Consider the following 22,682-nt stretch of genomic DNA (forward strand, 5'->3'; position numbering starts at 1 on the left):
AATGAAAAGCAACTTCCTTCCGTAATTTATTTTGACGTTTATTGTTGTCATGGAAATACATTCGCGTGGGTAATTATCTTAGACCATATAGTACATGGACTGCTATTCGCCCTATGCTTTCAATACAAAATGGGTGGTCATGGATAGAGGGCACTGTAGTCGTGGGTATATGAATCTCAGGGTAAACTAAAGTCGTGTAAACACCACCCGGATCGCGTAAAGAGTAGCTTTTATAGTAATCGCGTAGTACGGGAAGCTTTAATTACTCTTGATTATCTTCTCTACGTCCACAAATAAGAACAGGTTTGGTTCTTTTTGCATATCTAGGCCATTAATTAATTGACGTTTGTTAATTTATAGGTTGACAGTCTCAAATCGTATCTAATCGGACAACCTCGGACAGAGTCGTTTACCCTGAAACTCACATACCCAGGCGATGTCCTTGACCATATTTTAGTTACAATTAGCAGTCCATGTACTATATGGTCTAAGAGGCAAACTCATAAAAACAATTGACCGCTACTTGATACAAATTTAAAATAATAATTACAGTAAGTACCTAATTAACGTGGATGAGATTCCTTTCAAGTTACAATTGGCAGAGCAATTGGCCTTATCTCTCTTTGGAAAGTGCTGCTCCCGTTAGAAAACTGGAAACAGGTCGCTTCGATGGTACAGTTGACTCTGTGATGAATAAAAAAGAAAAATTTATATTCCTCCATGTTGATTTTAGTTTTGCCTAAATTATTATCTAGGTCTTGTTGCGGGTGAATTCACTGCGGTATGCCGTTGTATACCTACAACATTTTATTTATCGCACATCACTCAAGAAGAAATTGGTTCTCACCAGCCGTGACTGTTAGCTATCCGAAAAAACTTCTTTATCACAATGAGTTTTAATGTCAGTTTATTTTACTCGCGCTTTTTTACTTGGGAAGCGGATCTGGGGCTCGAAAATATCCTTTGCGCAAATTTCATTACTCGTAAATGAACGATCTTGCTACGAATCAGCGCTGCTAAACAGTTTTTCCTTGTCCTGGAATTTACTGCACACATGTAAAATTCGTCGCGAACCCGAGATTGTTTAAATGTTTCCCGACAACATACCCGAAATTTATGAGTTCTCGCTATTTAACACGTTTTTACCCGAAGTTAAACTGCTAATTCTCTACTACTACTCAGATAGATTTCACCCAATAAATGCACTTTCCGGGTCTTGAAATCGCACCACGCATCTTCCCACATACGCGAAAAAAAATCGGTAGAAAAATTCAGTCTTACTGCTTTCGCTATTTGAAACTCACCCGGTAGAAATACGGAAACGGGCCTTCGTTTCTTAACGCAACGACCTCGACTAGCGTATGGTTAGTGCATTTTTGTCACGTGCTCGGCTTTAAACAGAACTGAACGAAACATTTATGTCTCAAGAGAGAGTGGCAACCGCGCACATTTTCCGCAATACGTTTCTTGTTATCGCCAGACATACTTTAGTTCACGTTCGCTATGAAGCGGTACATGCGGACATTTTCCTATACTGAACAAAATACAAATTCAAACAAAATACTTTTTTTAATTTTTAAGCGATCACTCTTACACACATCGGAAACTGCTCTTTGTTTAGGAATGTAGGATCTAGCCACACAATTAGCAAATGATAAAAAAAAAAGTAAAATTACTCGGCTCTATTCAAGGGTGTAGTTTGCCTGAGAAGTGTAACATTTCCCTAAATCAGTACACGTCTTTAAAGCATACTAGTATCTTTTCATAATTTAGAGGATTAATTATTTACTTTTTGGTACTTTGATAGTTTTTGGTATTTTTTATACTTTTTGATCATTTTTAATGTTTCTACGCCTCTGAACCACAACGTTGTATAAAGACGAAAGCCATGATACTAACCGTGAACGAACTCACATTCCGCCATTCTTCTTTATTGTGCTACACGCGTTTTGTTGTTTTTCTTTATTTAGTGTTTCTATTTTCTGTTTTTAACGAGGTTTTTTTTTGAATGAGGAAATGGCGTAGAAGAAGCCCTGATAGCAGGAGGAAAGAAAACGGAGGCGATTTACGCTACTCGGAGAAGTTGGAACATGTCTCCGAAACGAGGTAGCGATCAATCTGCGGAAAAATTCCTAGTGAGCTGAAATTTTGTATACACCATTATTACGGCATTTTAATGAATATGTGAAAAATCGACATTGATATCGTGCCGGCTAAAAAAGTTATAATTAAGACTCCTCTGTAGTCAATCCGCCATATTGAAAAAAATGGCTAAACGTTATTATGAAATAATAATAATAATAATAATAATAGCCTTTATTCCCCATAGGTCTCATATCAAAATTTCACATATCAAAATATAAAAAAACGATTATAGTTATTCATAACAATAAAGAAAAACTTCTAAATTAATGATCAAATGGCAAGATAAGAACTAGAAAAGGAAAAGAAGAAGAAGAAATTTAGTAGTACGTATTTATGAGGAATCACACGGTGCCAATTCAAATTAGTAGTTAAACCTACCATTGGTCTTCCATTGGAGCCGTGAAAAAAGATAAGAATAGCAAGGTGAAAATATGCCTATTCTAACTTAAACTAAAATTCTGAGATGTTAGGTCGGCGTCGGAACTAATTTGCAAACAATTATTTGTAATTTATCTTTATGTGACTGATGAATTGATGATGTTATTATGCGTCATTTTGAAGATGTAATAAAGAACGGAACACTTTTTTTTGAAGAGAGGAAGAGATGAAGCTTTGAGTTCAGCTGATAAGTTATTATAGACTTTATAAATTTGGTACTGAAAGGTGCGTTCGTATAGGGCAGTGGAATGCTTTGGTGGAGAAATTAAACCGCGGTATCTTAAATTTATATTATGAACATCTGTTCTAAAGCGGATTTTATTAAAGAGATAAGCTGGTGTCTTTGTGGTCAGTACTTTGTGGCAGAGTGTTGCAAACTGAAGTCTTCTTCTATTGCTCATATTCAGCCAGCTCAAATCACGCAGTTTATGCGAAATGCGTTCGAATTTACGTATACCATAAATCATTCGCATGCAACTGTTCTGTACTCGCTGAATGCGTCGTACCGTATCTTGCTTTATAGACGACCAATATAGCTCGGAGCAGTAATTGAAATGCGATAATACAAGAGAGTTACACAACAAAGCTTTTGTTTTTATTGGTAAAGATTTCCTATGTGGATATATTAACTTTAAATTGATTAAACTTTTCTTGAGGTACATATTGATTTGAGTATCGTATCTAAACGAATTGTCCATGTACAAACCTAAGTTTTTCACTTCGGTTTTAATCGGTATGTTTGTGTCGTTCAAAAAAAAATTTGCATGCTGGTTGATGGCTCGGATATTATCAGTATTTCCAAAAAATATTATTGAAGACTTCGCCGGATTTATGAACAGTGAATGCATACGTGAGACAGCTTCGATTGAACGTAGATCATCATTTATATTACGAACAGCAGCTATGGACTCATCCACGCGAAATGAATGTAGGATTTGGGTATCATCGGCGAACAAATGCTGCTTTTGTAGTTGCAGTCTAACAAATTCTCGATAGTGGATATTCTTTGCAATGATAAAAAGAACGGCGGTACTTAAAAAAAGTTGAAATATCAGTCTTAGTTTTTTTTAGGAGGATCGATGAATGGAAAAATCGTTTTTCGTAAATAACAGCCGTTGTAATGGGAGTAGAAAAACGTACAGCACCAATTTGAAAATCCGACAGTATTTCCTACGGCGGTACTTAAAGATATTATTTCCACCTATTACGATCATGCAAAAAATATGTATCGCGATCTTCAGAAAAAAATTATCAAAGTCCTCGTGTGAGATCGAAGGGACTTCAGCGCATTTTTGTGTGGCAGATCAGTGTTTTATTAGCCAATATTGACTCCACCATCAATAAGATCTTGCCGAAAGCTACCACGTTCACTTTGTCGGTACCATTTTCTCACTTACCGTGCACTCGCAATTCGCGTTTGAAGTTTTGACTCCACCATCAGTAAGATCTCGTTGGGGGTTACCACATTCCCTTTGTCGATACACAGTTCCGACGTCCCGTTCATTCGTAATTCACATTTTGGTAGATTTCGCTAAAATCCCGGCATAAAATCGTATTCAACTTTTGGGTACTTCACATAGCTCGACCTTCTATTAGTGACACGAGAAAGAGAGACCGCGATTCGCGCTGTAAGAAACTTTTGGGCGCCCAAAGTCGACTACCCCTCGAAGCGCGCCGCGCAAAAGGTGGTTTATTTCGCCCCTAGGAAACAAAAACAAAATTCCGCCACGCAGGAGTTGTGCGCGTTGACAAGATCTTCCCGACGACACCAATTTGAAAACAATCGGAGAAAAACTGTAGAAGAAGATAGATAAAAACTGAAAAATCTCCAGGTTAGTATAATACGCTCGGGGATGGCGTCCAAGATGTCGTCGACTCCAAATCTTGTAGCCCCATCCCTAACGTTCTTAATTACACGGCCCCGATAGGTACATGTACACTCCTTGTCTTTTTACAAGCGTTTTTCTACGGGCGCGCATTTACTGCCAGCCAGCCAGCCAGCCAAAGTGAGATTAAAAGCTACTTTTTACAAAAAAAAATTTTTGCAAAAATGCGCTAAAAATCAAAATGCTAACGTAAGGATAGGCAACTCAAATTGCACTGTAACTCCTGAGGCGACAACTCATTACTTGAAAGGGAAAACAAAAGAAACTAACGGGCGATCAAAAATGAGTTGCTGTCGAGTCGCCTTTGGAAGTTCAAGTTAATTACGATTTTCCATGTAAACAAAAATTTCAAAGGTGACTCGACAGCAACTCATTTTTGATCGCATAGTACCTGACATTATCCTGCACTCCTGCACATTGTTACGCCGTTCCTAATGATGTGGATTAAATAAATTACTATATAATTAGCCAATGTTCATGAATGCTGTTGATTTGTGAATCATAAATGGCACATAACTCCCAAGACGAAAAGTGCACTAAATGCATATTTATTGTAGGTACATGGAAATAATTTTTGATTTCTAAAATATTTTTCATTCTATCAGGATGCTTCAAGAAATTTGTTTAGGAAGGTTTTTAGCTAAACCCCTAGGCGGAATACGACTGTACCAGTAATTAGAAGGATTTTTGCCGCAAATTTGTTTTTGTGTAAAAATGTGGCACCGTTTTGATTTTTTGGACGAACGCTTGACCACCACACAAGCGGGAAGCGCAATATCGCAATTCGTAAACACTACTACTGAGTAGAGACTTGAGAGACAAGTGCTACTTATTTTTTTAATATGATTAGATATCAGGAATATCCGCTTATCAAAAAAATAAAGGAATGACAAATTTCGATTTTTGCAAATAAATTGGCGACAAAGTTGCGCCCAATAGATAACAAATGACACACAGGCATTTTTTTCGGCTATTAGCGGAACATAAACATAGGAAACGTCGTGGTATATTATACAATAACAGAAACGATACCGATATAGATACAGTCTGCGTAGTTTTCTAAATTTGATGTCCTTTTTTATTCTTGAGAATATTAGAAAACGGTTTTTACATTCTGAGTCTACCATTTCAAAGAATTCGATTGCACTTCTTCATTTTAACTGTTACAAAAAATGTTCCAATTCCCCTTGTTAGCTAAATTTCTAAGCGGGATACGATAACTAATAGGCGACACTAACAAGTTTATTTAAAAAAAGTGTCATTGTTTTGCTCATGTCAAGTCAAGGTAGCAAGACATCACGAAAATGATATTTGCATCAAAACAAGGGCGAAATTTTGGGTTTTCCCGGTAATTAGTGGAGGGTAAAAAAAATTCTCCCACTTTAAAAAAAATTCAACTATTTATTTTTTCCGTTTGAGAATATGATGGAATCCCGCAAACTTCACATCAACTTAGCGAATATGAACTGATATCATCTCGGATCTTGCATCTCAGAAAATAGAGAATCAACCGTGGTATCAACAAATTTTACAACTGAATTCTCAATTTAGGACAAAAAAGCGAAATCAACTTGCCGCACAAAAGATGTTCAGAAAAATTCTACATGGGTTGTGAATAAATATAAATAAGTATAACGCTAAATGTACAATTATTATTTTTTGAAAAGATAATTTATTTGAAATTCGGTATATGTTATACTTTTCATCATTGTAACAGAATTTTAAATGTTAGCTACCATTTTTATTAAAAAAAAAATACATTTTTTGTTGTTCACCCTTATACCTATATAAGAAAATAAAGAGATTTATTTTCGGTGTTCGAAGTGCCGGTTTACTGAATTCATTCATGCACATGTCTATCTAATAACTATAAAAATCTATAAGTCAGTAAAATTGATTAGAACAAATCATAGGAAATAAAGGGGTAATTAAAAATGTTAACAAACAATGCTAATCTAGTCCACTAATGACCTAAGAACCAGGTAATTTATAGAAGGTGTCATAGAAAAATGCAGTAAATGCATTGAATAAGTAATTTACCTCGTAATTTACTCAATAGTAAAAGAAATAGGTAGTGCATCTCCAGTTAAATATTGTACACCTTTTCGATAAACTTGTTTACATAATTAGTCCTTGATCAATATACATGGTCTATTGTGTTTAACAATAAATGAAGAGAATATGCAAAACTGGAAAGGATAGAGATACATAGTTGGTCTCACCCAAGGAGTAGGTAGGTACATCGTCTAGAGATGTGTATTGTTGGTGATCTAACCAATTGAAATAACATTGAAATATAAATTGACTACAGAAGAGCCTTAAAGGTCAAAAGGTCGCGAAAATCAGTTTTTGGCGAATATCTCGGGACCTATTGCTCGGAGGACAATAGAGGTTATTACAAAAATTGTTCATCGTGCAATTATGTATAAAAATATATATGACTCTTGCATTTTTCTGTAGGATCAACCGTTTTTTGCAGTAGAGCGCTGAGAAGACTACTAGAATGCAATCATATACATACGGTAGGTACCTATTGTATATCGTCATTGAATAAATATTAGGTACTTATTCAATGATATCGTACACCAAGGCGTAAACTTGGTTGCTTTTTATTCATGTTTTTAAGTATATTATTATTATTAGTCATGAAGATGCTTGAAAAAAGACCTGATTTAAACAATTCTGCAGAATGTGCAAATGTGGATGCACAAAAATTGGTTTGAGATGCTCTAAAGTTTGAGCATATCGACATTGAATGAATAAAAAATAATTACGTACAAAAGTTTATTGTTTTTCTATTTATCACTTATAATTGCACAAGAGGTTTGTATTTTAGCGACAATTCAACTCATGTATAAAAAATCACATAAGCCGCAGTGTAATTGTCACTTTGACAGAGGCAAAAGTTACCTGCAACTTTTCCAGCGACAAATGCACTAGTGGTTTTTTCACTTATTCATTTTCGAACCAATAATCGCATTATCCTTACCCATATGAATAGTTTGACGTCTGTCAATAATTGATTAGTTTGGTGAATTTCTTGTTCGTTAAATTGTCCTGCCGAATTACACTCGAGGTTTGTATTTAAACCGAATAAATTTGGGTTGTGGCAATTCAAATCTGTTTCCTTTTAGCAATTGGACTCGAAAAACTGTCAACCTAAAAATGCTCCACCTGCGGGGTCGCATTTTTATTAGTTGACAGTTTTTCTCGTCTAATTGCTAGGCAACAGATTTTCATTACCTAAACAACCCAAATTTACTCGGTAAAATACAAACCTCTTGTGCAATTATAAGTGAGTAAATTTGGGTTGTTAAGGTAATGAAAATTTGTTGCCTAGCAATTAGACGAGAAAAACTGTCAACTAATAAAAATGCGACACCGAAGGTGGAGCATTTTTAGGTTGACAGTTTTTAGAGTTCAATTGCTAAAAGGCAACAGATTTGAATTACAACAACACAAATTTACTCGGTTTAAATACAAACCTCGAGTGTAATTCGGCAGGACAATTTAACGAACAAGAAATTCACCAAACTAATCAATTATTGACAGACGTCATCTAGTCATATGGGACAGGATAATACGATATTTGGTTCGAAAATGAATAAGTGAAAAAACCACTCGTGCATTTGTCGCTGGAAAAGTTGCAGGTAACTTTTGCCGCCGTCAAAGTGACAATTGCACTGCGGCTTATGCGATTTTTTATACATGAGTTGAATTGTCAATTTTAAATAAAAAATTCGTCACTCAAATAAAAAAACCTGTTATTACAAATCATGGATTATGTCTACAGGGGAACCCATGTAAAAAAATACCCGATTTGCATTCTACCACAGTGGTGGTGCGGAATCGAGTGCCTAATCATAATTCAGCCGCATTTTCAGAGCTCTACTCCAAAAATTGTTCATCTTACAGAGAAATGCAATAAGAGACATTTTTTACAGATAATTGCACAGTAAATAATTATTTGTAATAACCTCTATTGTCCTCCGAGGAATAGGTCGCGAGATATTCGCGACCTTTTGACCTTCACAACTTTTAGCCGGCACGATATCAATGTCGATTTTTCACATATTCATTAAAATGCCGTAATAAAGGAGTATACAAAAATTCAGCTCACTAGGAATTGTTCCGCAAATAAAACCTATTATGACTGGACTATTAAGCATGTTGGCAAGCTTTTATTTCATATAGACAGATCTGTCTTCACTTTTACAAAAGTTAATGCAAGTAATTTGTCATTATATTTATTCTTTAAGAAGATATCTGACCATTGTGCAAGAATATATCTGGGGGCGAATTTGGTGATTTTAATTTCTCTTGGAAATAAAGTAGTGATCATATTCACATAGTTCAAAGCTCTATGGTTATGTACTTTACTGACAAAACCCAACGCTTCTATGGCGCTCGAAAGCTTTCAAAGTCTTCTGGGACGAATTTGTATGACCATGGCCAACTTAAATTGTTCAATAGTATCAAATGGTATGTTACCCCACACTGTTGAATGTTTGACCTGTCACACTTTTTCATCACAAAGGATCATCGCATGGTAACCAACACATAAATATTTTAGCCATCATCTAAGTGCCCCTTCACACTGGGCGACTTATCAGTCGCCTTAACCCGCGACGCAGTCGCACGTTTAGGGAATTCGTCTCGCGATTGGATTTGAACGTGCAACTGTGTCGCGGGCTAAGGTGACTTCGTCGCGCAGCCAGCAGCTGCGTCCCATCCCGCTGCTTGTAGCGCTGCTAAGTCACCCAGTGTGAAGAGGCATTAACTGTATTGCTAAATAGTGTTATATATTTTTTTTTTATACAGGAGCTATTCCAAAGAAGTGCATGTCCGCTAATTACCACCATGAAAGAGAAAGGCCAAGAATAATAAGTGCCCTTGCTAAAAGCGAATCGGAGAAAACGAACAGAAGGAAGCATGACAAATATCTTGATAACAGAAACGCTCACCGAAGCAGATCAATAAAAGAAAATAAATTAACACAAACTCTACGCCAAACGGAAAACGTCGTGGAAGGCCTAGAATGTTTGGTAATTCCGACGCACGCGCCCGCTCGTCTCCGAAAACTAAGTGTCACCCGTAGAAGTAATTTAAAAATGATCAAACCGTCGACCGACTGTTACCAAGAGGCATCGTCCAGTAGTTCCAATAACGAACTAAGCACACTGTTACCCTCCAATCCGCTTCTCTCCGCCTTTTTAGCAAGTAGACGTGATGCTCCCGCCATCTGTGTTTCATTACCAGCGCGAGACAGTACGAGACTGGATAAACGCGCGTCTTCGTGTCGACAGGGTCGCCTGAAACGAAATACGAGGGTACATCGGAGAGCTTTGCATAGTTCTCACCCGAATCACGAGACGAAATCTAATCAACGCGATTTGGCGATAGCAAGCACGATATCGTCCGGCCACGGAACGCATCGTGCCAAATCGTTTGAAGATACTTCGCACGGTTCGGTGCATTGTTTCGTCGACGAACATGGGAATTGGATTACGTACACGTTTGATGAAAAAAGTGTAGGTAAGTAAATTAATTGAGTTTTTGATCTTCAATCTTTCATATACTGGTCAATACTGGTATAGTAATTGCTTATTCTGCACTACTGTGCTATAAGCACATAGTGCTATAGCATTTCTACAATATTTTCGATTGAATGCCTCATATAATTATGATCGATTTTCAGGTAAGCTCAATTGAACATTGATTTTTTCTAGTGATGCAACACTGACCTCTGCTTCCGCACTTAAGTTCTGCATATTTTTTCGCTTCCATCTCCAATTCTGCTATTTGATAACGGAAGTATACCGGAATTTTTAAAACATGGTTCTGATTGGCCGACAGGGACCACACGACGTGAGACACGGACGAGCCGGCCGTTCACGTATCGCGACTTTAATTCATCTCGTCACTTCATCGCAACAATTCTTGCGTTGTGTCGCCGCACATTTTAATAAACTGAATTTTTATGACTAGTTTTGATCAAATTTGTAATAGTATTTACGCTTCCGCAAAACACATGTTGTCTTCTGTTTCCGCTTCTGCTTCCGTTATAACACTTCCGTGGCACCACTAATTTTTTCTCCCAAAGGTGTTTAAAAAGCTTTCTATTGCTTACAACTATCCTCATTCGTAATTATTGATTGCAGGCACTGCCAATGCAAATTTGCCATTGCCAAACTACAACAGCGGAAAAATTTTAAGCACCTTACTACGGCAAAGGGAGGCCGCGACGAACTCACGAGGCGCTAACCACCGAGGTTCCAGCGATATTTGGGACAGTAACAGTACGGAATCAATTTACAACAGTTCGGTGTCGATAATTCTGGACAACGCCACAAGGCAACCCCTACCCTCCGCGACAAACAGTATGATTCCTACCAGCAACACCTTACGGATAAACGCGGAACCGTTACGACATAGATTTTACACGAATAATTTAAGTGATAATACGATCATAGAAAATTTACGAGAGGTCTTCCCAAGTACGAATACCGACATCAACGTCGAAATGCAGGTGCCGAGGAATCGATTCCGCTACATTCAAGCGACGGACGCCGCGAATAACAATTATTCTAGGACAAAATCGTACTACAAGTTTAAAGTGTTTCCGTGGACGTTCATAAAAATTAGTTTGGACCGCTTGAACCTGCTAGCGTTGTTAGATCGTAACCTTACGCTAGGAGAAACTTTATTATCTACCTTTTTAGGTATTCTAGTCTCAGTTTTTGGTGCTGTTTTACTTTATTTAGATTTTTATCACGATTTACTCGCTTTGGTATTTTGCATTGTGATGTGCAGTTGTCAGTATTCGCTGTTGAAGAGCGTGCAACCGGATGCGGCGTCGCCTACGCACGGTTTCAACAGGGTAATCGCGTACTCCAGACCGATCTATTTTTGTTTGTTGTCGTCTATCATTTTAATTTTACACGCGAGTATAGCGCACGAATCTTACGATACTGCATTTACAGTGTACGGTGTGAATTTTACCAATAAGAACATATTGGTTTGTATTCGTGAGTTTATAGTTAATTTTATGTTGTTTTTTCCTGTTATATTTTCACTCGGATTGTTTCCCCAAATTAACACGTTTTCAATGTATGTTTTGGAACAAATTGACATGTTTATGTTTGGCGGTAATGCGATGTGCAGTTTGTCGGCGTCTATTTATTGCGTATTTCGTTCACTTATGGCTGTGATAGTTTTGTACGGATTAGCATACGGCGGTTTAATAGAAGCTAAATCTTCTCAACATATTCTATTTTCTATGTTCTGTGCTTGCCTGATAGCAATGTCGTACCATTTAAGTAGAAGTGCGAGTGATTTCTCACATATTTGGAACATTATCAAGAAACACTTATGGCCTCCGGATATTTATCGAGAATATAAAAAAACTCCAAAGAAATTTAATGTGGATGATTGCAATTGTGATAATAAGGAATGTAAAGGTGAAGAGTACACATCTGTGGATAAAAAAAGTGATAATTTAATTAACGATAGTACAGACACTAAAGAAGAACTAGTTGATCCTCTACCTCAAAAATTACAAAGCACTGTGAATGCTAGACTGAAAAGTGACATTATTTTGTGCGGACTAATCGCCGTATTCGTGTTTGGTATACATGCGAGTACCATATTCACCATTTTACAAGCGGAATTGGGAAAGGTACTCTGGTGTATCGCCGGCTCTTTAGGTTTCCTTCTACACTACATCATTCCGCAATTGCGAAAGCAGCTGCCTTGGTTGTGCATCGCACGGCCCATTTTAAGGGCGCATGAATACGGACAGTATCAAGTTAGAGGGCCGGCAAAAGTAATGTGGTTCGAAAGGGTACGGCTGCAAGTTCAAATTTGGTCGGATCCATCTTAAATTTTTACAAAAAGTACACAGTAACGACGCCCATTAGAAAAAGAGGTGCTTGCTAACTAATAACAGTGATTATTTGACAACAAAACATAAAATATTAATTTTTTGATTATTTTGACTAGCTTCACGTCCATTTACTCACAACATTCGGTGCCTTCCTAAAAACTTAGCAAATGGCTATAGTGGCCGCTTTATCCTCCGTTTGCCTGTGAGTCCGTTACAGTTTAATTGTTGCTTGACAAACAGATTACAGAATAATAATTAATAGTCTGCTTCTGGTTTTCCGTTATATAACTTACCCTCAGAGTTTGAGACCGCTACTAACGCTATAGTGAGTGCCTTATTATTATTTTCAAAGCTGGTCCCTGTACCGTGGCCTTAAGGCCTATTGTTAGTTTTCGTCTCGCTCCCGTAGTCTCTTTGAAGGAGCATGGCATCCTCCACAGAACAGCATCTTGCTTTATTCTTCCAAGGAACCTGCACCTTGATCGGTGAAATGCCTCGCAGTATATGCAGAGGAGTTTCTTCTTTTACATAGGCACTTGGGAGTAAAAGCAAATGTAACACCAATTTCAAAATTGGTTTTGCGCATGCGCAGTAGCATACCCAGGAGCTCGTTTGCTATATCTGTTCACCTTATCTTATTATACCATGGGACCTTGTAGTGCTTTGCTTTCTCTCTGACCCTCAAGTATTTTTCGTGCCATTTTCAGAGTGACTTTCAATTCTTTTTCCAATTGTTACTATTCTGCAATGCGACATACCGGTTGTGGTCTTATAAAAGGCATCTGTTGACCTTCTCTGACTAGTCGGTCAGCCATTTCATTACCCTTAATGACAGTATGCCCGCACATCATATCACCTTCACGTTATCTTCCTCCAGCTGACTAAGGTATCCAATCCATTCCAGCGTCTCCAGCACTAAACCTGAGTTCACTTCTTGCGTCCCTTTTCCAATGGTACTGTGTTGAAATTTACATGTGCTGACGGACTCCGGACAATTTTATGGTACAATGGAACAAACGGCTTACAATTGTAAGATGTCGCCTGGAGCAGAGGTGACTGTTTTAAACTCACCTTCAAATTGTAGACTCCGTGTAAAATTTCGAAAATGGCGAAAAGTTGGGTGTTGTTATCCTGCAGATCAGTAAACCTTAAACCTCAAATGTAACTATCACGCAAACAGAGTGCCGGAAGGGGATACTCGCAAAAGGATGATAGTTGACGACTAAACGTTTCTATGAGTGAGGTCAAAATGCGAATATCCTGTGAACAGTGGGATTCTTCATATCTTATTATATCTTGCTATGTGCAATGGCGAACGGTCACTAAGCCACCCACAAAAACCTGTCCAGATAGCTCAATTAGAGTCACTCACGAAAACGATCAACATGAAACGCTTAAAATCCAGGGTCGCAATTTGGGCTCAAACTGATATAAAACTGATAAAACATAAATTTATTCGATAATTCCTGTAATAAAAAGTAGCCGCAGTGCCAGTCACAAATACCACGCACGCAGGCGTTCGATCGCAGCAGGTTAAATAAAGTCTTAATTACCTTGTAATATCAATAATCCAAATATAGTCTTACACTGTGATTTACAGACGCGTAAAAACAAACACTAAACTGAATTCGTCTCAGAAACATCTTGCTTTATTAAATAACACTTTGTCCAAATAGGTGACACAAAATTTCTCTTTAATTCGAAAAATACAAAGGACACAGACAAAAAGGCCTTTTACAACGTTCCTCCTTTATTTATCACATTTTCCTCTCTTGTCCCATCTTCTATTCCACTTCCTTAATCTTTAGTTAAAATACGCAAACATATCTTATCTAAACGCGCACCTGCGACAACATCTGTTTACAAAACGATTTAACTTTAGCAATACGTGCAGTAGCGACAGACTTAAAATTAAATAAACTTCTATACACACCTAATACAATGCTAACAAATCATTGCTAGAATGGCCGGGGGGTACTGGAAACTGACTGCGCCCCGTTTTTTTGTTAATTTTCAAAACTGCACCCCAAACACTAACATTTTACTCTTAAGCTTTTTGTAAAAATTTAAAATGTGTCGGGCCAACTTCACAGTGTTCAAGTGTTCTAATTGACGTGTGAACTTTTCAGATATATGTCTACTTGTGCTTTTTGGAAAGAAACATGCTTTATCCGCTGATATTTCTTGCCGCTTTAACAGAAGACTCGCCGAGAATTGTCAACAAATTTGGAGCACTCTGTGGTTCCTTGATTGTTGTTATGTGTGGATTGCGATGCATACGAGGGTCCTACTCGAACCAAAACTCTCAGTACTTAATTTTAATTTTTACAGTTTTGTTGTTTCGTTATGACTATAAGCATTTTCATGAAGGTTTCTTAATCGACTATTTTCTAGTGAGTATCCTATACCATCGTGCTTATGAATTAATGTTGAAGGTAAGCGCCGCGAAATTTAAGTAATTAATATTTGTACGTATTTTCTTTAGCTTCAATTTGTGGTGACGTACATAGCGCCATGGCAGATTACGTGGGGCTCTGCGTTTCACGCATTTGCCCAACCGTTTTCTGTGCCACACTCCGCTATGTTATTTCTGCAAGCAATCATATCAGCAACTCTATCGACCCCGCTGAATCCTTTTTTAGGTAACTTTCACTTTTGTGCTAATCAGTGATGACTACGAACTTATAAATTAAGACGGACTGCTAATGCTGAATTGACAAATGACACCTACATGGGGGCAGCCATGATGTGCCCTCACTTGGCGCGAAATTCAAATCAACTAATAAACAAGCATTAACCGCACGTTTTCCAAATAAATTACTGTGACACATGTCATTTTCCAAGACTGCCATAGTCTCAAAACTTGAGCACTAGGAAAATTCCCCTAGAAAATAACTAAAACGTGACCGTCATCATGGCCGCGCCCGCGCTCATGCTACGGCCATTTCGACATCTATGCAACTGATCAGCAGTCCATCTTAATTTAGAAGTTCGTGGTGATGACCTAAAGAAATTTTAGGAAGCGCCATCTTTCTCACTTCGTACGTTCGCCCCATCAAATTTTGGGAACGTGACTACAACACGCGAAGAGTTGACCATTCGAATACACCCCTATCGTCACATCTGGACCGTAATTTAGGCGCAGATGACAATAATTTAAACTCGATTTTTTACGAGCACCTAACCCGATCCCTGCAGCATTCACTTTGCGGAGATCTAATACTGGGACGATGGGGTCCTGTGAACCAAGGCGATTGCTTTGTTTTGGCGTCTGATTATTTAAACTGTTTGGTGCATATCATCGAACTCGGAAATGGGCTGGTGACCTTTCAGATGCGTGGACTTGAATTTCGGGGTACTTACTGCCAACAGCGCGAAGTGGAGGCTATTACAGAAGGAGTTGAAGAAAATGATGGTATGGCATTGTCTTGTTTGTGTATTTTGTGTTGTTGCAAGGATCTTTCGATGAAAAGACAGAAGGATTTAAAAGTATAGGTAACTTCTGGATTCTCATAATCCAGAATTTCCACTTCTCCAATATGAAACGCACAACTCATCGTAAAATCTGCATCTTCTTACCAGCACCAGAACAGGTGCATTAATTAAATTTCGCCAGACCCCTTATCACAAACGACCTTATATAAATTGAATAATTTACAAAAGCGATAAAATTTAAACGAAAACTACAAAATTACAGATTTCTAAGGGGAAAAAACCAACACTGAAATAGAAACTCAAGTAAAACAAACAACCTTCGTAAATAACTGTCCAGATTTAATTAATAAATTGAAAGTGAAAGTGTGATTGGTTAAAACACTAGTCAGTATTATGCTGAAACATAAAACGAGTGGCGAATTTTGCAAGCTGGTAGTTTCTGTTGCCATCTAAACTGTTGGAAGTGTCATTAACTGTTAATGTCAAAGATTTATTTCTGTTTGCAGTGCTGAATATTTCTACTTTACAATAATTTGGTGCCATTTTATATTTTTCCTGTGTGTGCTTATCTTCAAACACAGCGCCATCTACTACCTTCTTATAATGAATGCAGTATAGTCATATATTTTTTGATGACCAATAAACTATCTATCTATAAAATGAACCCAAGCTGGAGAAAATCAAAATAGTTAAATAACTGACAAAAGTTTACAACTCCCAAAAAAGGTTTGAAGCTTTTATACAAACTATTTTTTAGTAATATAATTATTGACAGAGATATATAGGACATTCCACCCTTTTTGAACCCTGTATATGAGTGCGCTTTTATGAAAAAAATCTAATCTTTTACCCCTCATATCAGTGGAAATTACTGTGTGCACCAAAAAAAATGAAACAATTTTATAATGACCCTACAATTTTTTAGTTAAGAGATAGAGAAAAATGTTTATTACAACAGTTCTTTTATGATTCTTGAATAATCTACAGTTTCCAAAATTCGTATACGAGGTCAGGTAAGAGAGTTATCAGACCTTGCATCAGTTTTTTAAATGGAACGCGCTGTATATTGTCATCTAAAAAGATAGCACATTAAATACTCTTTTCAGAAATCTAACACAAAAGGGATGATATAAGATTCAGGTGCTTCAAAAAAATCCAAAAACAATTCAAAAAGGTTAAACAATTTAAACAAGGATCAAATGACAAAAAACAAGACTTTTTTTAATTTTTTGAATCTATATTGAATTTTTTTAGTAGAGTATATTTTATCTTTTTAGGTATATAAAGTGAGGTCCGATAACGTATTTACCTGACTCTGTACACTGAGTTTGAAAACGGCAGATTTATTATCAGTTCATTTTCTTAAACCACCCTATATCTAATCTAAAAAGATGTCTAAAAATATAACAAGTTGTTTGTTTGTTTTTTGTATTTTTTGAATCAGTTGAACTTTTTTTAAAATATTTTTTTTAATATGATCTCTTAAGTGTTATATTTTGAAAAAGATAATTTAATATGCTCGTTTTAGATGGCAATATACAGGGTGTTCCATTTAAAAAAATGTATAAGGGTCATCTAAAATTAACCATTGTTTGATTTCCCTTTATCTCTTAAGCCAGCGAATATTTTGAGTTTACTTAAAAAGAGTACATGACGCTTTGTTACTTTTTTTTATAGCACCAACAAATACATAGTTAGCCTATAAGTGTCGAAAATGGGACACCCAGGACATAAATGAATATCTACTTCGTTTTTTCAAAGCCTTGCAAATTTTTAGATGCATTTTGACATTTCATTGTGTGATTCCGAGGAATTAGTACGCGCTGTACTTTTAAGTACGCATACCTATCTGTATTCTCAGATATGCAGTGGTAGAGATTGTTCCAATACTAAAAGATGTTTGCGCAGAAATCAATTTTGATATGGATGAAAATGTACTATCTAATCCAAAAATGTTGGCATTTGTTACTTTTTCTTTGAACTGTTGAAAGCTGTTATACAATTTATTCGAGTACAAAAAGATCATAATACAAACGCACTGCAACATCATATAGGCAAAATGATAATCTCAAATATAATTCCATGTAAAAAGACACATGCCTAATACCATTTTAACACACGAGACTACTTAAAGACTACTCAAAATGTGTACACAAGGAATGATAAATCTAATTATAAAGCACATTTATTAACAAGATATACTTTATTCCATTAATGTTATTTGTTATTTGGCAGATATCATGAAATTTTGTTGGCCTTTTATCTAAAAAATTTGAAATCAATCTCGTCTAAATATGTAGAACGGTTCACGCTCTAGATCGACCTTAATTAGTTACTTTACTGTCATGCCCGTTTGCACCGACAAATTTAAGCAGACCTTATCTTAAGCGTAGCTTAAAATCCATGGTAACCATTGTCTCAATAATCGTTACCATGGATTTTAAGCTAAGCTCCACTTAAATTCGTTGGTGCAAACGGCCATCATTCAGACAATTCTTATGGACATACCGCCTAACACAAGCGGTAGATGAGGGAGAACCTTTTTCCAAAAATACTGATCGTACTATCACCCTACTCAAATCCAGATTCACCATATATGTTATATACATCCTTGGGTTTGTAGCTTTCTAACTAGTGGATTCACATTTGACCTCATAATCTTCCGTTTATATTCTGATGAGTTTTATTATTAGGTTTTTGCTGCTGTGAGCCCGGCCATTTACCAAACATGCTAAGCGCCAATGCCGCGTTCAGTCAGCGATGGTTAGCGTGGGAGGTGACCGCGGCAAAATACGTCCTTGAAGGTTACAGCATCTCGGACAACAGCGCCGTCTCCATGTTACAGGTCTTCGACTTTCGCAAAGTACTTATCACGTACTACGTTAAGGTAAGACGCCTCGTCTAAAACGTCGCCTAACCATCGCGCAATTTAAGAGTATTATATTTTACGCGATCCGTTCCCCGAAATTAGAAGATTGGCTGACATCCCAAACCATCCTTAAAGCCTTGCAACCTATACAGGATCGGAATTTCGTCGACCTGGATCCAGTGTTCAATTTTAACATCGACGAAGACTTTGATTTGTGCGTGTGCGGTATGACGAGGAACATGTTTTTTCAAGTTTACGGCGACTGGATTGGTTATTGCTCGGAGAAGTGGGGGAAAACTGTTGACTCTAACGTAAATTCGACTTTAGTATTATTGTGTTTCGCATTGAGTCTGTTAGGTACTATGTAATTAGGTCGTAAGTCAAACTACAAGAATAATTTTAGGTCGAAGAACGCTCGGCGCAGTTTCCCACAATACGGTTTCGAGCGTCGAATTCTTTTTGTACGGTTTACACGCGCTGTTTAAGGGAGATTTTCGTATTACGTGTACACGAGACGAATGGGTGTTCTCTGATATGGACTTATTGAAAACGGTCGTAGCTCCAGGCGTGCGGATGTCCCTAAAATTGCATCAGGACCATTTTATGTCGCCAGATGAGTATGAAGAAATGCCCGCCCTGTTTGAAGCTATTTGCAAGCACGAAGAGGAACTTGTCATTTCACACGAAGGCGATCCGGCTTGGCGCAATGCTGTACTTAGTGGCACGCCAAGTTTACTGGCGTTAAGACACGTCCTCGATGACGGGACGGATGAATACAAAATTATCATGTTGAATAAGCGTTACCTTAATTTTCGTGTTATCAAAATAAATCGAGAATGTGTGCGGGGCTTATGGGCGGGGCAACAGCAAGAATTGGTTTACTTGCGCAATCGCAATCCTGAACGTGGAAGCATACAAAATGCGAAGCAAGCCTTGCGTAACATTATAAACTCTTCTTGTGACCAACCTATTGGTTATCCCATCTACGTGTCTCCTCTCACAACTAGCTATGCCGAAACCAATGAGCAATTATGTGGTATTGTAGGGGGGTCTTTAAGCCTTACTAAAATTCGTAATTATCTCGTCGACACTTTCTCCAGGTATTTGCGTTTGGGCTGTTATCGGTTTGAGGCTAACTTGTTTGTTTAAGAATACGAAAACGTTGCAGAGAGGGATGTTCGAGTGGCGGTTTGCAAGATGATATGGGGTTAGGTCAAGATGGTGTTTATGCCATGACGCCTATGGCGACGTTAGGACATCACACTACTGGCAGTCAGTCGACGGACGGGTCACATTTTGGAGGAAGCATGGGGCGAGGTGCGAGTCTAAGTCGAACATCACTAGGTACTGGTTTACTTTATTCTTTTCTAATCATTTCATGTAAATTGGCGCAGGAGGAAATAGGGGGAGTCTGGCGTCGATGGGTAAACCGACCAGTTCGACCCTTGCCAGTTTGGCGGGTCTATTTAAGGAACGCGATGAGCGCGCCGTTTCTCAGGCTCCAGACGGTCAGGCGCGTTGTGATGAACGGTTGCAAGAAACTTTGGAAACGGCCGAAAATGAGGTTTCCGCTCAAAGGGTCAAAGTAAAGTTGGATCGCTTTACTACAGCACTTTTACTAGGGCAATTGTTTTAGATTGTCGATCCCAACTTAGTGTACGATTGTATAAATCTCGGTAGAAGAATTGACGTTAGCTGGCCAGATGAAAATATGCGAGCCAAAGGGGGACGGTCGCATTGGAGAGATTGGTTACCAGAATCTGGAATGGAAGGCCAGGTAGGTACTTATTGGGTATTATAATGTTCTTGTTTAGATCTTAATGTTTATTGGTGCCTTAAACCGTTATTGATTTCTAACAATCCTGACCCAAATGTTATTGAAACTCCTTGCGCCGCCGAATGTTCAAAGCGAGTAGACTCACTGAAAATGGGCGTGGTCTATTTTGAACCCGAACGTAATTGGTGCACCTGTTAGAAAGTTATTCAAAGTGGGCGTGTCAAACATTGGCATTATTTTGACATCTCCTTTTTTTGTTGTGTAATTGCAATGTTCACAATTAGAGATTTTGAAAATATGCAATAGACGACGATTTCATAAATTATCCTTATTGTTGGTTGCATAATTGCACTGATCACATTTAAAATTATTGAAAATAACGTGACAAAATGTAAATGTTTTCAACTACCCCTGTCACTACAATATTGATTACTTTTGATCCATTGTAAATAAACAAAATGGCGGTCTTCTCCCACCTGTATTAATTACAATGTGCTGCTACCAGAGGTCGCACTGTTGAATCGCGAATAAACATACAGTTTCAGTAACTTGTTTATGTTTTTTTTAAAACTGCAACGTTCAACTACACTTCATTAGAAATGCAAAATACACTTTTTACTGATACCTGTTTCTACTTTCAGGTAGTTCATCGTTGGAGTCCTTGTCATCGTGATCCAAGCAGACGTTCCCATGTAGACCGCACAATTTTACTTGTAAAAATCGATGACAAATATGTGCCCATAGCCGAAAGTGGTGTACAAAACTTAGGTGCAGAAGTTTAGCAAATGTTTATTTACTATTGTCATCGATAATATTGAGATGCCTACATCTTTGTTTAATGTACGCGTTGTTGCTAAGAATTTTGCCATACTTCCCCATAGTATTCAGAACTCTCTATTTTGACATTTAGAAACGAATATTTTTACTTTCTACATTCAATTAGTTCGCCTCTCTTTTTTAAATTGCAAAATCTATAATTCAATAATTAAGTTACAATTTGCTTTTTACTTCTTGTACCACAATGGTCAACCATGTACAGTTTGTTAGTTACTTTTTAGCTGAACTATATTCTTAAAATTGCCAGAAGAAAAAGCGGGTGATAATTTTTAAATTAAATGTTTAATTGTCGAAGCCCTTTGTTATCAATTATGAATTGATTCCTATTGTGTTCATTGTGCTGATTGAATTGAATAATTACACTGATATATGTGATTGGATTAATTCTAAAATGTGTAATAATCTATCAATTCATGGTGTAAGCAAATCAATTTGAGTGATTGTTGATTCCTGAGTGAAGTGAAAGTGATTTAATCATCAGAAAGAAAAATACCTATTGATGGCGTAATTATATTTTTGTTCATTGGGTGCATTGGCAAGTAGGCAGAATAGAACTGTTCGAAATTGAGTATGTGCTGTACTTTAAATCAAACAAAAGTTGTATATGACTCATCACATAAAAGCGCCGTTCTCTAGGCTTATGTGATATTGATACCAAAAATTTCTTGGTTTGTAGTTGGTAATTACAGATTGTGAAGTATTCAAAAAAGCATCTTTTAATCCAAGTAAGTGGTGAGTCACACACAACATGCTTTCAATTGAGCTATAATACAGTAGGGTAGCTACAACAATCAGTTTGGCCATTTTTAGATCAATGAACCAACCACTATTAAACTACTTCGGTTTTTTATTTAATAACAATTTGCAATTTCCTAATAATTTTTATATGTCTTTTCTACATCTTTGTTTAAAATTAACTCACAGTAGGTATGCGTAAGTGTTCTCTTTTCCCATATGTAGCAAATAAGCAAGTAAACTACAATTTTTTGAATCTCTCTTGTTAATTTGTACTTATTTATAATTTTGATTGCAGTTATTTTCTCTATTAATTATATAAAAATGATTAATACATTGGTGCTGATTGACGTACAAAGCTAGTCTGTCAGAAGTTGATATAAGAATTGTGCAGTGTATAAAATTGTTGATTAAACAGAAAGCACCAATTATATAAAGATATCAATACAAAGCAACATATTTTTGGTGCAATTTGACATACCTAAATAATCTTGTAAAAATTATTACTAAATAGCACTTGTTTTTAGTGTATTTTCACGTCCAAAGATTTAAATGTAGAGGTATTTAATTGTACATAATGATATATACCTATATTAATGCTTATTACAATATGTGAACTGTTAACGCAGATGCCTTAATAATTGATAGACTGATTTTAGGTGTATTTATTCAGTG

The 22,682-nt window shown here is 37.0% G+C and overlaps 1 protein-coding gene across 2 annotated transcripts; it reads left to right on the top strand.

Moving 5' to 3' along the window:
• The first annotated feature begins 1,798 nt into the window (after positions 1 to 1,798).
• LOC116182629 (pecanex-like protein 1) lies at positions 1,799 to 22,158 on the top strand. Of its 2 annotated transcripts, XM_031503169.1 has the most exons (14): positions 2,112 to 2,135; positions 6,930 to 6,991; positions 9,291 to 10,004; positions 10,631 to 12,312; positions 14,484 to 14,789; positions 14,840 to 14,996; positions 15,374 to 15,769; positions 18,483 to 18,676; positions 18,724 to 19,015; positions 19,062 to 19,758; positions 19,809 to 20,002; positions 20,053 to 20,243; positions 20,295 to 20,435; positions 21,077 to 22,158. In XM_031503169.1, exons 2-14 carry the CDS (start codon positions 6,973 to 6,975, stop codon positions 21,215 to 21,217), a joined length of 5,124 nt encoding a protein of 1,707 aa, XP_031359029.1. In that variant the 5' UTR covers positions 2,112 to 2,135; positions 6,930 to 6,972; the 3' UTR covers positions 21,218 to 22,158. The 2 variants fall into 2 exon arrangements, with proteins under 2 accessions (XP_031359030.1, XP_031359029.1); XM_031503170.1 differs by lacking the exons at positions 2,112 to 2,135; positions 6,930 to 6,991 and adding an exon at positions 1,799 to 2,106.
• The last annotated feature ends 524 nt before the right edge of the window (positions 22,159 to 22,682 follow it).

This window comes from Photinus pyralis, unplaced genomic scaffold, assembly GCF_008802855.1.
Source record: "Photinus pyralis isolate 1611_PpyrPB1 unplaced genomic scaffold, Ppyr1.3 Ppyr1.4_unclustered_Scaffold6372, whole genome shotgun sequence".
In the NCBI taxonomy this organism is placed as follows: Eukaryota; Metazoa; Arthropoda; class Insecta; order Coleoptera; family Lampyridae; genus Photinus; species Photinus pyralis.